The 14,117-nt window shown below is 62.1% G+C and overlaps 3 protein-coding genes across 3 annotated transcripts in view; 1 reads left to right on the top strand and 2 right to left on the bottom strand.

The window, feature by feature from the left end:
• The window catches only part of F751_1962 (G8 domain-containing protein), a gene marked incomplete at both ends in the record, with an annotated part of 14,864 nt that extends 8,407 nt beyond the window's left edge, over nucleotides 1-6,457 (bottom strand). Inside the window, 20 exons of the mRNA XM_011399669.1 lie at nucleotides 93-140; nucleotides 600-655; nucleotides 825-874; nucleotides 1,026-1,145; nucleotides 1,251-1,364; nucleotides 1,519-1,735; nucleotides 1,978-2,069; nucleotides 2,203-2,341; nucleotides 2,553-2,750; nucleotides 2,911-3,061; nucleotides 3,242-3,344; nucleotides 3,570-3,828; nucleotides 3,974-4,136; nucleotides 4,268-4,371; nucleotides 4,587-4,719; nucleotides 4,864-5,021; nucleotides 5,147-5,407; nucleotides 5,583-5,774; nucleotides 5,877-6,001; nucleotides 6,193-6,457. Of these exons, the coding sequence (XP_011397971.1) occupies nucleotides 93-140; nucleotides 600-655; nucleotides 825-874; nucleotides 1,026-1,145; nucleotides 1,251-1,364; nucleotides 1,519-1,735; nucleotides 1,978-2,069; nucleotides 2,203-2,341; nucleotides 2,553-2,750; nucleotides 2,911-3,061; nucleotides 3,242-3,344; nucleotides 3,570-3,828; nucleotides 3,974-4,136; nucleotides 4,268-4,371; nucleotides 4,587-4,719; nucleotides 4,864-5,021; nucleotides 5,147-5,407; nucleotides 5,583-5,774; nucleotides 5,877-6,001; nucleotides 6,193-6,457 (2,948 nt within the window). The remainder of the gene's footprint in view (nucleotides 1-92; nucleotides 141-599; nucleotides 656-824; nucleotides 875-1,025; nucleotides 1,146-1,250; nucleotides 1,365-1,518; nucleotides 1,736-1,977; nucleotides 2,070-2,202; nucleotides 2,342-2,552; nucleotides 2,751-2,910; nucleotides 3,062-3,241; nucleotides 3,345-3,569; nucleotides 3,829-3,973; nucleotides 4,137-4,267; nucleotides 4,372-4,586; nucleotides 4,720-4,863; nucleotides 5,022-5,146; nucleotides 5,408-5,582; nucleotides 5,775-5,876; nucleotides 6,002-6,192) is intronic.
• A 1,811-nt stretch (nucleotides 6,458-8,268) lies between these two features.
• On the bottom strand, nucleotides 8,269-11,204 carry F751_1961 (Eukaryotic translation initiation factor 2A; the record flags this gene model as incomplete). Its single annotated transcript, XM_011399668.1, has 7 exons — nucleotides 8,269-8,375; nucleotides 8,641-9,071; nucleotides 9,274-9,412; nucleotides 9,565-9,685; nucleotides 9,982-10,140; nucleotides 10,368-10,549; nucleotides 10,769-11,204. The coding sequence occupies 7 exons, from the start codon at nucleotides 11,202-11,204 to the stop codon at nucleotides 8,269-8,271; spliced, it is 1,575 nt and encodes a 524-aa protein (XP_011397970.1).
• A 968-nt stretch (nucleotides 11,205-12,172) lies between these two features.
• On the top strand, nucleotides 12,173-13,102 carry F751_1960 (hypothetical protein; the record flags this gene model as incomplete). The annotated part of the gene is made up of 1 exon (XM_011399667.1): nucleotides 12,173-13,102. One exon carries the CDS (start codon nucleotides 12,173-12,175, stop codon nucleotides 13,100-13,102), a length of 930 nt encoding a protein of 309 aa, XP_011397969.1.
• Between the last annotated feature and the right edge of the window lie 1,015 nt (nucleotides 13,103-14,117).

Here is a 14,117-nt window from a genome sequence, read left to right as displayed (position 1 = left end):
CGTGGCCGACAGGGCTTGGGAGGGGCTGGCCCACAGGGCTGGGACTGGGAGAGGGGCTCGCACTGGGTGGGGACGGAGACGCAGGCGTGCACCTGCCACAGGTCTGCGCGCAGTAGTCACCGGACAGCATCCATGACTCACTGGTGGGAGGAAGGGTTGGAGTTGGGGTCAGTCTTTCAAATACACGAACAACCCTGCCCGCCAGCAGACGGCAGACTATGAATCATCGCCCAATCCAAGTTGACATCTGCTGCTCCAAGCCTCCAGCACAGGCAAGACAATGGCCAGGGCCCAGCGCATGCGTAGACATGCCATCCAGGCACCACGCGGCGTACTTGCACTTGCCCCAGCCGGCTTGCTGGGCACAGGTGTAGTCGGCCGAGGGCGGCACGTCCGTGCAGGCCGGGGGCGCCGGCGAGGGGCGCGGGCCGGATGGCGACCGCGGCGAGGCCGGGGGGCTGGGGGAGGAGACGAAGTCCTCGGGCAGCCAGGCGGTGGCCAGGGGGGGGCCGGGGGGGGCCACGGCGGGCGGGATCTCGTTGGCCAGGGCCGGCAGGGCGGGGCAGGAGGAGGAGAGGCTGGAGACGACGTTGTACCACCCGCTGAAGTAGCGAGTGCCAGGGATGAAGGCGCCTGCCCTGCTGAAGAACGAGCCCTGCGGTGGTTGGGGGGGACGGCGGTGTTTGCGCAGGGTGCTGAGAGGGTTGGTAGAACCACTGTCGCGGCGCAGACGCTGCATGACGCGTTTCCAGAGCAGGACGCAGGAAGCGGGACGTTCCCAGGGACACTGTGCGGCGTACAAGATGAACACCAGCGCCCCTCACCTCGGTCTCGGCATCGCCGGGGTCGACCACCTTGATGTACAGGTAGGTGCCTGCAAAGACGAGGGAAGGGAGGGTTCCCGCTGCAGATGTGCTGGCACCCTCGACGCAATGCACACAGCTTCCAGCCTGCCATGACTGGAGCGTGCACCCCCTGCCACCAGCCCCAGGCCCTTGGGGACAAATCAAACATAGCCCACGCACCATCGAAAAAGTAGGTGGACATGGCATTGCTGACCAGGGCGCTGAGGGAGGTGGCAGCGCCGATGTTCACGTTGTTGCCAGGGTAGTACTGGTACTGCCGCGAGATGGTGAAGGTCGTGCCTGGGGTGGATGGAATTTGAGGAGGGGGGGTATGGGTGCACATGGCTGGGCACGTGGAACCCTGATCACAGACACTCAAGAACTGAGTGACCTCTGTGCTCGCACCTGCCGGGTAGCGGGTGGCAAAGATGATGGAGGTCCCCTTCAGCAGCTGCGTCAGGTACAGCTGGAAGGTCTTGGGCGCGCCAGAGTCGATGTGGGTATACCACCCAGTGGTCCCTGCGCAAGGAGGGCGGAGGCGGCGTCAGCGGGAGGCAGGCGCGGGGAACCTGGTGTTCACAGCGCCGTGTGTGGTCACATCTCCGGATCTTTTGCCAGGCCAATGCCCGCGAACCAGGCACCCTGCAGCGTCTTAAAGCCACCCCGCCCTCACCTGTGACACCGGTGATGCCCTCGTTCCTCGTTATGACCATGCTCCGCGCCGCCGTGCCCTGGTACCCAAACTGGGAGATGAAGCCGATGTAGTTGCTGGGGTCGGGGGATGCGGCAGTGCCCGTGCCCCACTGGTTGGTGTACCCGGGGACGCGGAACTCCAGCCTTGCTGGGATCTGGGCGTCGCGCTGGGGGCACGTCCACGTGTTCCAGTTGCTCTGCAGGTGTCAGGGGGGGCCACGATGTGGATTACTGAGCCAGCACTGAAGGCGGTGGAAGGGGGTATGGGGATGTGGGCGAGCCAGCACTGCAACAAATTGTCATGGTGTGGTGCGTCGGGGGTAGACACTTCAGTTCTCCTGCTTGATTGGTAACTTCTCTACCAGAGGTGAGGGGCGAGCAGACCACCTTGCAGGCGACTGGATGGACACTCCTCTATCCTCGGTCCCACACCCCTCACCTGGAAGAAGCAGTCCGACGCCAGGTTCCACCAGGTAGGCCAGCCGCCCACAATTTGGGGTCCGGTGGACAGCGTGACGCTGCCATCCCAGTCTGCGAGCCGGAGACGAGGGGTTGGTCTGGGAGTGGCACGAGGGAGGGGGTGGGCAGGCGCCGCAGAGCAAGGACCCGGGTCGACAGGATCCACCTCACCCAGCAGCACGCCAGACCCCCCACGCCTCCTCACCAATGAAGTTGAACATGCGGGAGGCCCCCGTCTGCTTCACGTCCAGCCGCATGATGGCGTCGTAGTCCACGTTGACGTAGGAGATGTCCTTGGCCACCGACATGTACAGCGGCTTGAACTCGTCGCTGTGCGTCATGCTCTGCAGGGAGGTTTTGGTGGGGGTGGAGAAAGTGAGGAGGGACGAGTGTGCGAGGGTTACTAGAGCGTCGACAGAGAGGAAAGCCAGCAGAATGAGGTGGACTGGGCTCCTGGCCAGGATCCATGCACTCTAGTGGAGCGCGCCCATGCATCGGCTCTCCTGCCCCTCGACCCCCAGTCTTCAAGATATCCTCCTAAGACACCATGCTCACGTAGAACACGCTGGGCCTGAAGGTCCCCAGGCTGGGCTGGTAGGTGTAGTTTGCAAAGGTGGTGTCGGCGATGATGGTCTGGGTGCTAGTGTCGTACCACTGGAAGCCGGCTGCCGGAGGGAGATCGGCGGTGGCCCCTGGGAACGCGGAGTTGGGGTTGGCAGAGGAGTACTGGATGTACCCGTCCTGGATGAGAGCCTGTGGGGTGGGGGGGTATGAGAAGCATGTAGATTGAGATGCAGAGAGTCTACTGTGTCAAAGAGATGGGCCAGCGCACACAGTTGCCCCATGCCCTTGCAGTCAGAGATCCAGGTATGAGGTTCCTGTCCCTTCCCAAAGAAAATACGTAAATGCTCACCGATCCAAACATGGTGGCCCCGCGGACGATGTCGTACGCGGTGTAGTTCAGGAGCTGCATGCGCGCGCCCCACGACATGTGCCCCGACATGCACAGGAAAGACTTGGTGTTGGTGAAGTCCATGAAGCCCTTGGTGACGCCATCCAGGGCTCTGTACAGGGGGCAATGTGTGGTTGGGGGGGGTTGAGCATATGTACAGTGCATTCAGAGTCTGAAAGATATTTCACCTGAGAGGTGGTCGACTTGGGGCCAGCCCAACGTGTCCAAGCGACTTGCTCCTTCTCATGCAACACTTGTCTCCATCGTCCCCATCTGGCCGACCCGACCGCACCTGGTGTCAAACTCCACGCGGCCAGAGTAGTAGGTGAGGTCGTTGCCGTTGTAGTACAGCTTGCCGCCAAAGTAGATGCACCCAGCGTTCTCCCAGTAGTAGCCTGGCCAGGGTTGAGGGAAGTGTGGGTTCAAGAGGTCCAGGTCATGCAGTCAGCGCGTCCCACAATGTCCTGACGGCTCGGCAATGGCGATGCAGAGGGTCGAGCCCATCAGAGACCAGCAGTGGTCTGCCCCTCTACTCAGCGCACAGGGGGGCAGCGCGCCAGCATCCCCCCCCATCCACTCATCCACATCTGCCTTCGTGCCTGCCCCACCCCGCCACGCACCTGAGCTGTGCGCCGTGTTGGAGTCGAACTTGAGCAGGGGGCGCTGGGAGGGCACCAGCTGCGTGCTCCTGCTCAGCCCGATGGGGGCGGGGAGGACCGGGTAAAAGAAGCCGGAGTAGCCGCCTGACGCGGCGTTATTGGTCAGCGTGTTATAGGGGTTCGTGACGTAGAAGCCCGCGGCCGAGCTGTCGGAGGGGTTCTCCAGGCCCGTGCCCGAGGTCGTCAGCGTCACCCCACTCTGGTCGATCCCCGCTGCGGGCTGTGGTCAGGGCGGACGAGGGATTGGTGGTGAGGTGCTCGGGGCTGGATCAGCGTCCCTGTGGTGGCTCGCCACGTTCCTGTACACCAGAGACGGCCCAGCCGCCGGACCCCTCCCACACCATCGCCATCACCGTAACACCCACCGTCCCCAGGATGTTGACAAACATGGCCAGGTTGCGGTCGATGACGTTCTGCTCCTCCACGCCGTCCTCCAAGTAGTAGCAGTGCCCCTGACTGTTGAACGCCACGTTGTTCTTCAACGTGGCAAAGCTGGTGGCATGCACCACGTAGCACCGGAAGTAGGACCTGTGCATGTGGGTGGGTAGATGGCGGCCATGGGAATGTGGTGGCCAGGCTGAACCTGGAATTTGCTCGATGGATGCCCGGCGACTTCCTACGCCGGTCCCGACCTCCCCAGCCTCCCCCTTCCCACTCACTTGTAGACACTGTTGTCCGACAGAGTCATGCCGGCCCCGTTGCCGATCAGGTGGTAGTGAAAGGGGTAGGCACCCATGACGTTGTACTGTCCGCCACGATAGACCTGGTGGAAAGGAAGGGTGAGGGGATGTATGCGCTGGGACCAGGCTCCACGACGGCGGATGGGAGCATCATCTTACTCCATACCAGGGGTGAGGCCCAGGAGAGCAGTTCCCGCGCCACGACGCCGGCTTCCCACTCATGCAATGGACCCCAGGTCACGGCACAGGGGCCAAACGACGATGACCATGCGCAGCAGGCAAGTCACGGTGCGCGCACCTGCGTCCCAGAGATGCTGCCGCCGCCCTCGATCCGGATGTGGGGGCCCAGCTTGGTGGAGTCCATGCTGGCCTCCCCAGCGATCAGGATGTTGCGCGAGAGCAGGCCGACCTCTGCCTGGTATTCGGCGCCCCTGGGAGCAAGCAGGGACGGGAGAATCGGGGCGGTGCCGGCGTGGCAAACACACACAGGGCCCCTAGTGTTGGCAGACAGACCCAAGTCCACCACAAGGCACCCTCAATAGCGCCTGCCCTGTGCAGTTCTCCCGTCTACCCACCCGTAGTGGTAGAACTGGGTCCCTGCTGTCAGGGTGAGGGTCTTGCCGTCTGCAGAGACAGATTGGATGGTGCGTACTTCGTTCTGGTTGTTCTGGGCGTCCCTCCAGATGGTGGTGGAGATGGCCACCTGCTGCCCTGGCTGCCAGTTTACCGCCTCCTGCGGGGTATTGGGGCCGGAAGCACGGCAGGGATTGAGCGTCTGTGGGTTCTTGGTGGGCACAGGATGGAATAGGAGACTCCTACACCACACTCCAGCGTTGGCTCCCTCGTCGGATCGCTGACCTTGAGGGTGACTTGGGTGCTGCCTGGGGTGATGGAAGCCCCCAGCCGGGTCCAGGTGGGCGTGTACAGCGCGCCATGCAGCTGGATGGTCCCCCCGGGTCGCACGCGAATGCCAAAGAGGAAGGTGCTGATCCCGTTGACGGTGTGGAACAGGAAGGTGAGGCGGGAGTTGAGGCGGCAGGTTGCGCTGCCACCGCGCAGGGCACCATACACGTCGATGGACCCCAGGTTCCACACCAGGGTGTTGTCATCCAGGATGAGCTGCGAGGGGAGCGGGACGGCATGGAAGTTGGGACCAGAGGATGTGCACGGGTAGGAACGGCGCGAGCGTGGCTCTCGCCATCTGGAGTGCAACCCTGCATGTGCCCCTGCGGCCTGCCACCGGGTCCCAGCCCTGCCATGAGGCGCATGGCTCCGTGGTCATGCCCATGCTCACCTCGCTGGTGGCAGGGATGATGACCTGGGTGTAGGTCGCGGTGGCGCTGATCATGCATCCGGAGAGTAGGACCTTGCTGTTGGCGGGGAGGGTGATCGAGGTGCCGGGGGAGGGGACTGTGCCGCCCCAGGTGGCGGGATCGTTCCACCTCTTCAGACCGCTAGCCAGGAAGGGGCAGTCGGTGCGCCCATCCTGTGGCAATCGGGACCAGGGACATGATGAGTTGGATGAGATGTGAGCCAGTTTATGGTTGCTGGCGATCGCCGCATGACGCATCCCACCCTCAATACTCACCGCTGTCGGGGCGGTCGAGGGGCAGGTCGGGGTTGGGTACGTGGGATCGGGGTAGACGGGGTCGGCATTGATCACCACCTCGCCCGCTCCCATGCACTCGTCGATGGATGAATAGATTCCCCATCCTGGTAATGGAGGCATGGGGGGTGGAGAAGGAATGGGGTGCCGGGGCCACAGTGCGATGGTGTGGCCCACCGTGCATGAAGGCACGTGGTCAGCTGACGGCAGCTTCCCCGTCTTCACAATGCGGCAGCGGGATCGCCCGATGCCAATCGAACGGCAAGCAGGGCGGTGCATCAGGTCTCACGGCCATTACCTCGGAGACAGATGTTGCAGTTGACGCTGCCATAGGGGTCCGAGGGATTGCAGGTGTTGGCGACACAGCCGCACTGCCGGGGGAAGAGGTTGGTAACAATGATGCAGCTGCTCACCCCGCCGGGGCTTGTGAGGCTGTCCACGGACACAGTGGTATTGCATGTCGGCACATTGCCTTGGCTGCCGAGGCCAAGCTGGGCTGAGGCCGAGGAAATGAGGGCCAGCAGCAGCCCCGCCACCAGCGTGCAGGGTGGCCGGAGCTCCATGATGAGGCTTTGAGATGTCAAGCCGGGGCCCCTGATAGTTGCATGAGCTTCAACGCTGGGTAATTAGTGATCTGAATGTTAACAATGCCCAGAACCGGGGCGTTTATAGCCCTGTCGGGTGAGCCCATGCCCCGGGGGGCGAGCTCCTGTTGTGCCGACCAAATTCAAAGTCGGGACACCTTTCACACCTCACCGCGTTCGGTGTGTTGTTATCGCTGCTGGGACACGCAATAGTGGCGGGGCACGCCAGCATCGTCAATACACCCTGGAGAATCACGAGCTTTATTCTCTGATATCTAAAAGCTACCTCATATTCCAATAGTACGTCAAGCGGCACCGGCGGCGGCGCACCCTCATACGGCGGACATGAAGCCGGGACGCACCATGGCAACGCAACGTAAAAACCGAACCCACCGGCCGTAAGGATCTCGCTTTGCCAGATTGCTGTTTGGCTGACACAGGATCCGGATCGCATCAATGTGACGCTCTTGACTGGGGTGCTCCCTGGTCAGCTCGTGTTGAAGATTGCGGTGGACCCTTCAACAGTCCTGGGTAGCGCAGGGGCAGATGCTGAACTCTCTGCTCAGGGTGTTGTGAACCCCGTGCTGCACAATCACTACATGACATCCTGACCTGTTTGTGTGGGGTATGAGCTCAAAAAAGGGCACCCGAGGAGTCCATGGAGCGGGACTTGTGTGCTGACCCTAAACTGGTTGCGGTCGGCAGTTCCCAATTGATACCATTTTGATCAGGTAGGGATACACTTGACTCTGAATGCATTGCCACACCAGTCACATTGCCTGCTCCTGCGCCCATATGATGATATTCCACTGGGCTGAGAATGATAGGCCACCCAGACTGCATTGCTGCGAAACATCCGAAATGGTCACTTCTCTGTACAGGATTTTGGCTGGATTCGTTGCACCACACCCACAAGCCACATCAGCCCTGAAGAGGCTGAGCTCGCTTGGTAAGCGTGAGGCCAAGGGACCTGAATCATCACATCAGGCAACACGCCATTGAGCGAGCGCACCGCACATGCACACGATTTGGAGACCGCTCAACCTTTCTGACGTATCAATTTCCAACCAAAGCGACTTAATACTCTCAACTTTGTCGGAAGGAGTGAATGCTGCTTGAGGGCTGGCGCGTGGCACTTTACACGCCACCTCCTGCCCTCACGAACCACCAGCATGCCCATGCATGGTGCCGCGTCCTCTCCCAGGGGAGTTCACCGTGCAGGATGGCACCGTTGCGGTGTACGTCCGCCGCTGAGCCTTTCGGCGCCCACATGGAGGACCCGCGAACTCGTCATTCCCTTGCCCAAGCCGGGCTCGCCATGCGTGATTGCATCAAGATTGGCAGGCTCGGCGCGGGTGCTGGAACGACTAACCAGATTCGCCTGCGCTGGAGAACATCAGAGGTGGGCTGGTGAAGAGCTTGCATTTCGGGACCCAGCTGTCGTGCAGCTTTGATCCCTTCAGCCGATCTGTCCCGTAAGTCCCCTCACCCTCCAGGTGGTCAGGCTACGATGTGCTGGCAAGCCTGCTGCTGACATGAAGTCCCTGGCTCAGGCATTGGAAACTGCCACTGGTGGGCAGGTGGTGTACCGGTCGGGGGGCACAATCATACTGCATCGCGGTCAGCACTGGCAGCCAGGAGCCCTTGCACAGCCACTGTGCTCTGCAGAGCCTGTAGTGCTGCAAGGGGTCTCAGACGAGGAGGCTCTATGCGATCAAGCCATGCCAGCAGACACGGCAGATTTGCCTGGCCCGCAATCAGCGACCTCCTCCCTCGCTGGCTTGCTCGCCTCAAATGGCTAGCTTGCCCAAACCCTCCTCCGCTTTCTTCTTGGCAGCTGCCGCACGCCGCTTTGCATTCTTTGCCGCTGCTTTGCTCAGCTCCGGTGTGGCCTCGGCTGTGCCAGAAGACATGGAGGGTGGGAAGTGTGTTGTCAGGCTTTTAGCTGGAGACGGACATCTCAAATTGTCTCCTCATGTTGGTTGTGCTGTTGTGCAAAGCTGGGGTCCACATGTGAGGACATGTAAGAACAGACACCTTCATGGGAAGACAAGATACACATCTCAGGCCGCAAGGCCCATCTGCAACAGCTTTCAGGTAGCGTGTGGGACCTGTGGCACGTCCTGCCGCACCCAGCCCCAACTCCCAACCCCGCACCCCACCTCCGGGCGGAAGCGCCGGCTGCATTCGAGCGGCCGCTGGTGGGGCGCCCACCACCCCGCCGTTGGTGATCTTGCCCCCTCTGTCCTCGGCATCCCGCGCCAGCGAGAACTTGGAGCGCGCGGCGGCAGCGGCCGCAGGGTTGCCGCGCAGGTGCGGGGGTACATACCCTGTGACCGCCGGCGGGGGCGGCAAGGCCGGCTCGGCGCCCGCTGCACCCCCTGGTGTTTGAAGGGGCGCGTCGGAGAACGACCCCGGCGCGGCGGGCCGCCACGCTGCCTGGAGCAGGATGGGATAGGGGCGGGCCGCCAGCCTGGCGGCATCTGCCCGGAAGACCTGAATTCCGTTGTCGACGCGCAGCCGGGGCGCGGTGGTGGAAACCAAGACCATGTGGCCGCAGGGGGACCACTCCAGCGCCACGCCGTTTTCGGCCCTGGAGCAGGAGGCCAGGGGAGTGCGGGAGACTAGGTGGTCGCTGGCCCACAAACGGCCTGAGTGGAATCGGGTCCAGTGAATGTAGCACGATACAGCTGGGATGTCAACAGAGCATTCTACCTTGTCAAACTGAGCCTGCCCAATAACCTGTACACATGCGTCCCCACACCCCCCTCCACGCCATGCACTTCCAGCCTCACCTAGTGGTCCCCATGGGCTTGCACTTGCCATCCGCCTTCTTATCATAAAACGCCAGGTCGCCGGGCAGGTTGCCGAACCCAGCCAGCACAAAGTATCGGCCAAAGGGGTTCCACCGGACCATGGAGAAGGGCCCAGACCCTGGGGGGGCCGAGGACGTACTTGTGTCAGGGAAGAAACCTCCCCAGCAGCGCGTGTAGGCTGTGGGGCAAGTCGGCCGCCTCACCTGATGGGCGGTGCACAGCACCCAGGCATGCTCGTGCCCCACCATTAAATCCACCAGTTCAGCTCACCCAGGTCGAACTTGGGGACACACGCGCTGTTGAAGAGAATGACCTTGGCGGGCATGAAGCCTGCCACCACAAGGAAAAAGTTGCCCTTGGGCGACCACTGGACGTCGTGGATGGGGCCCTCCTTTACCAAGGGGGTGGAGGGGGCACAGAAGATGAATCTATGTTTGTATGCAAGTCTCAGGCAAGACGTGGTCTGAGACGAACACCACTCCTTCCAGACATGCTTATCCCCTGTTGGGCGCTTTGACAGGGAATTTTTCGCGCCACACCCGTGATTGTCAAATGGATGGCCCTTAAGCCTCGGCTTCCACTGGCAACGTCAGGTTTCGCATGCAATCCACTGACTGCAGATCAACCTGTGGCGGGTCTAGCATCCTGCGACGACATTTGCCACCCCTCACCCTCTTACGCTCACACCTTTGGCAGCTGGACAGCGCACTCGTTCTGGCCATTGGACGCCATGAAGTAGAGCTTCTGCTCCCCGTAATAGCTCTGGTTGGTGGCATCGACGTCCGACGCCGCCAGTGCCAGCACCGCACATCCGCTGGGGCTCCAGAGGAGCTGCGCCGAGTTGGACTGCGAGTTTGAAGGGAGCATGAGGCTGGTGGGCACAAAGGTTCCCCTGCCTGGGATGTACAAAGAGTGCGCAGGGTCTGATGCAGCAAGGGTCCATCCCAAGGTCAGCCCTCTTGCTCCTGCACACAGGCAATGGGCATGGCCTGCCAGTGGGGAGGGCGCTCCCACAAATCCCCGGATCGCCATCCCTTTCCTGCACCCTTGCCCCGCGTTCTCCTGTGCCTCACCCGGAAGAAGTTCTTGCGGCAGATGGGCGTCCCATCTGCCCCCGGCTCGGCAGAGTAGAGGCCCACGCTGGCGGGGCTGCCCTTGGCCTCCGGGCAGTAGGCGGCGAGCAGCGCGCCCCCGCCGCCAGACGGCCTGGGCGCAAAGCTGGACACGCCCTTGATGGGCACGCGGTGGGTCACGCCTGCTCGAGCGTGTGTAGGAAGGGAGGGGGGGTGCACACTGATGCGTGGATTGCCCGGGCCTGTTTCCCTGCCCCAGCACACCCCCGTCACACAGCCCTATCAAGACAGCTGCACAGCAGCCCCTCTACTCCCCCACACCGCAAGGTCCACAACCAGGCGCAACGCCCGAGGGCCACTTTTACCACCCCCCCAAACAAGAAACACCTCCGCCCTCTCACCGTTGCTGAAGTCCGATGTGTCGTAGACGTGCACGGCACTGGTGACCTGGTAGTAGGCCAGCGCGTCCCGCACCCCAAACCGGATGGCCGGCCATTCCTCGCGCCGAAAGTGCTTCTGGTGCAGGGCCAGGCGCACGGCCCCGTCCTCCACCCCCCAGAGCTTCAGGTTGCGGTCCTGGTCGACGTCCTTGGCCGGCCGGGCCTGGGTCAGCAGGAAGCGGCCATCGGGGGAGAAGGAGGCCGCCAGCGTGCCGGGGCTGGGCAGGGCATGGCGCAGAGTCCGGCTCGCGGTGTCGTGGATGGCCACGCCAGACGGCGTGGTCAGCGCGAAGAGCGTGCCGTCGGGGCTGAACACCAGGCCGCTGGAGTCGCCGCTGTTGTGAGGGTGGAAAGGGGGTTGCGTGTCCAGCTGGAGGCATGCATGCAGGGTGAGCATGGACGGGGGGAAGCTGGGCGTACAGACAGCTGGACGAAGGTTTCGGTGACAGACGTGCGAAACCAATAATTGGTTTCAAAAGTTGATTTGGATACGCAGCCCCTTCCGATCCTAGCCAGAGCACTTCAACCTGGCCATGGCTTGCCTATGGGTGTGGAGTGTCTCCAGGGAGGACGTGCCACTGGACAGTACATGGATCTCGCCCTCCGTCCGGCCTGCGCGGGGATCGGGGAGCTTTCAATGTCAGACCATGCAAACCATCAAGCGCGATGAATGCAGGCCGAGACGAGCAGCCCAAAGGCGCACAGTACTCACAGAAAATCTCCTGCTCGGCAGCCATGCTCCTGAATAGCCTTCGGGGACCTCGACTGCACAGGCGGTGTAGTTCTGGACGTCAAGACCTGGTACAAGTCACCAATACTCCATTCAATCCTTCCATAATTAACGCATCGGAAGTGTTGGAGCGAGAAGAACGACATCTCTCTAGCGCCTCGAAGCAACCCGCGACTTCGCGCCCTGTGACCGTGTCATGAAGCAGTAAATCCCATTGCCCCATGATCACTGCATTATAGAGGATCCCATTTACCAGGTCATAGCTGCCGTATTGCCATCGGTTTCGCAATTTTGCCTGAAAATTGAAAGGGGCGCACGAAAGAGGCGCATCAGCTCGTCAGCGGCGAACTATGGTGCCTTGAGGAGAGCTCGACGATCCTGCATCCTGCATGGCCTCCATCAGGCATGAGGCGGATAGTGACTTGCAGCAAGGGAATATCCTACCCGTTGGCTCGTCCGGAAAGCTTTCAATAAACCGGAAGGAGCGAGACTGGGCAGCATCCGGGGTGAGTTGCTGAGGAAGGCGGATGATCTTGGCGATCCTCTCCTTCCCAGCAGGGCGTTGATTTGTGAGGCTATGACTGCTCCGATGTGCTCGACAATGCTTGCCAATATCTGTGAAGGCCGGCCCTCTCATGGCGCCCCCCCCATGTTCGACGCCATGCGAGCTCTGCGATGACCCTGACGACGCCGTCTGCCAAACTCTTCAGCCTGTGCAGGGGCCTGAGGGAACAAAGCATTCCCAGGCTGTCATCGAATTCTCGCCCCTGGGGCGGCAGGTCCAGGGCCCGCGGCCCCTCCTGCTCTTTGACCTCAACGGCGTGCTGCTGCAGCATCATTACCTCGGCATAGGGCAGCACTCCTTCGACATGCGCCCTGGCCTGGTCCACATCTTGCGTCTCCTGCCCTATTTCCGCCTGGGCATCTTCACCTCCAGCACTCATAGGACAGTGCTGAAGTCGGTGCACAAGCTGCACGCCAAGGTCAGCAACACGCTGCAGCAGCTCCTCGCCAGGCGGGCGAGTGAGCGGGCACGGGCATGCGACGCCGCCGCCTCCTTGAAGGACCCGATGCGGGCCCATGCCTGGCCCGAGGCCGTCCCTGCGCAACTCTTCGAACTGGTGCTGACGCGGGACCACTGCAAGCCCGCCAGCGCGGCCGCCATCGCAGCGCGGGGCGGCAACCCGTGGGACACGGTCAAGCCGCTGGCGCACCACTTCCCCCGCCTGGATCAGGTGCTGCTGATCGATGACTCGCTGCACAAGGCGGCCCCAGGCGAGGCCCTCAACATGATCGTGATGCCTGGCTGGGCCGGGCCGGGTGTAGGAAAGCGCGACGATTACCTACCTGTTCTCGTTGAAGCCTTACTGGACCTGGCTGCGAGTGAACAGGCCCGGGCCGCCGCTGGGAAGCCCCCGCCGGACCTGAGGCGGCACTCGGGGGCCATCAGCGCGCGCCTGGCGGAACTCAGGCGTAATGATGCTGTGGATCTCGCCCTCCATCAGACCTGCGCAGGCGTTGGCGATCTATCATTGTCAGACCATGTACCTCAGAGGGAGCAATGAATGCTCCCAGGCGCCCCCCTCCAGAGGCGTGTAGTGCTCACAGAGATATTGTGCTCGGCAGTCCTGCTCCCGAGCAACTTTGGGAGGACACGACGTCCAGAAGTACACTGCCTGTACCATCGAGGCCTGGTGCTTTCCACCGGTAGCCTCCATGCTTGTTGCGCACTTTCGGACCGATGGTGATGGCCAACTCTCCACGCGCCTTCGTGCAACCCGCGCCTTCGCGCCCAATGTGCTCTTCATAACGAAATGAGAGCAATGACCCCATGCAATTATTCAAACAAATAACAAAAAAGGTGCCAGCATGTAAAGCCATCCCACGTTCGTGCCTGGAAACCGATCGGGCGCCCGACAGGGCCATACCGGCTGGCCAACAATGACCCGCAGGGCTTCTGCTGGGGGGCATGACCTCCCCACAGATTACTTGGCCTCTGATGGATCCATGGATGAAGGGGATGGCGACTTAGAGCTGGGAAACGTCCTCCCGGTGGGCCCGCCAGGGACGCTTGCTCTCAAGAGGGACGACCGGCACTTGGCAGCATCTGAGGTGCGATGCTGAGCAGGGCTCGGGCCACAGGCCATCTCCCTCCGGAGCATGGAGCCGAAGAGGGCAGTGTGACTGCGCCATCCCCCGAGGAGGCCTGCTTGCTGTGGTGGCAGGGGTTCTTCCTGGCCCTCTTCCTCTTGAGCCAGGTCCCCAGCGACGGTGCCTTCCCAAAGTCTTCCTCACAGCAGGTGCACAAGAGGATAAAGCACTCCCAGGCTGTTGTCCAGTTCTCCCCCCTGGGGCGACAGGTCCAGGGCTCGCGGCCCCTCCTGCTCTTTGACCTCAACGGCGTGCTGCTGCAGCATCAGTATGGGGGCAAGGGGCAGCATTCCTTCGACCTGCGCCCTGGCCTGATCCACATCCTGCGTCTCCTGCCCCACTACCGGCTGGGCATCTTCACCTCCAGCACCCGCAAGACCGTGCTGAACTCGGTGCAGAAGGTGCACGCCAATGTCAGCAACACGCTGC

The sequence above is a fragment of the Auxenochlorella protothecoides genome (genome assembly GCF_000733215.1).
Source record: "Auxenochlorella protothecoides strain 0710 unplaced genomic scaffold scaffold18, whole genome shotgun sequence".
Taxonomy (NCBI): Eukaryota; Viridiplantae; Chlorophyta; class Trebouxiophyceae; order Chlorellales; family Chlorellaceae; genus Auxenochlorella; species Auxenochlorella protothecoides.
The sequence above is the reverse complement of the archived record's forward strand: the minus strand, read 5'-3'. Positions and strand labels throughout refer to the sequence as shown.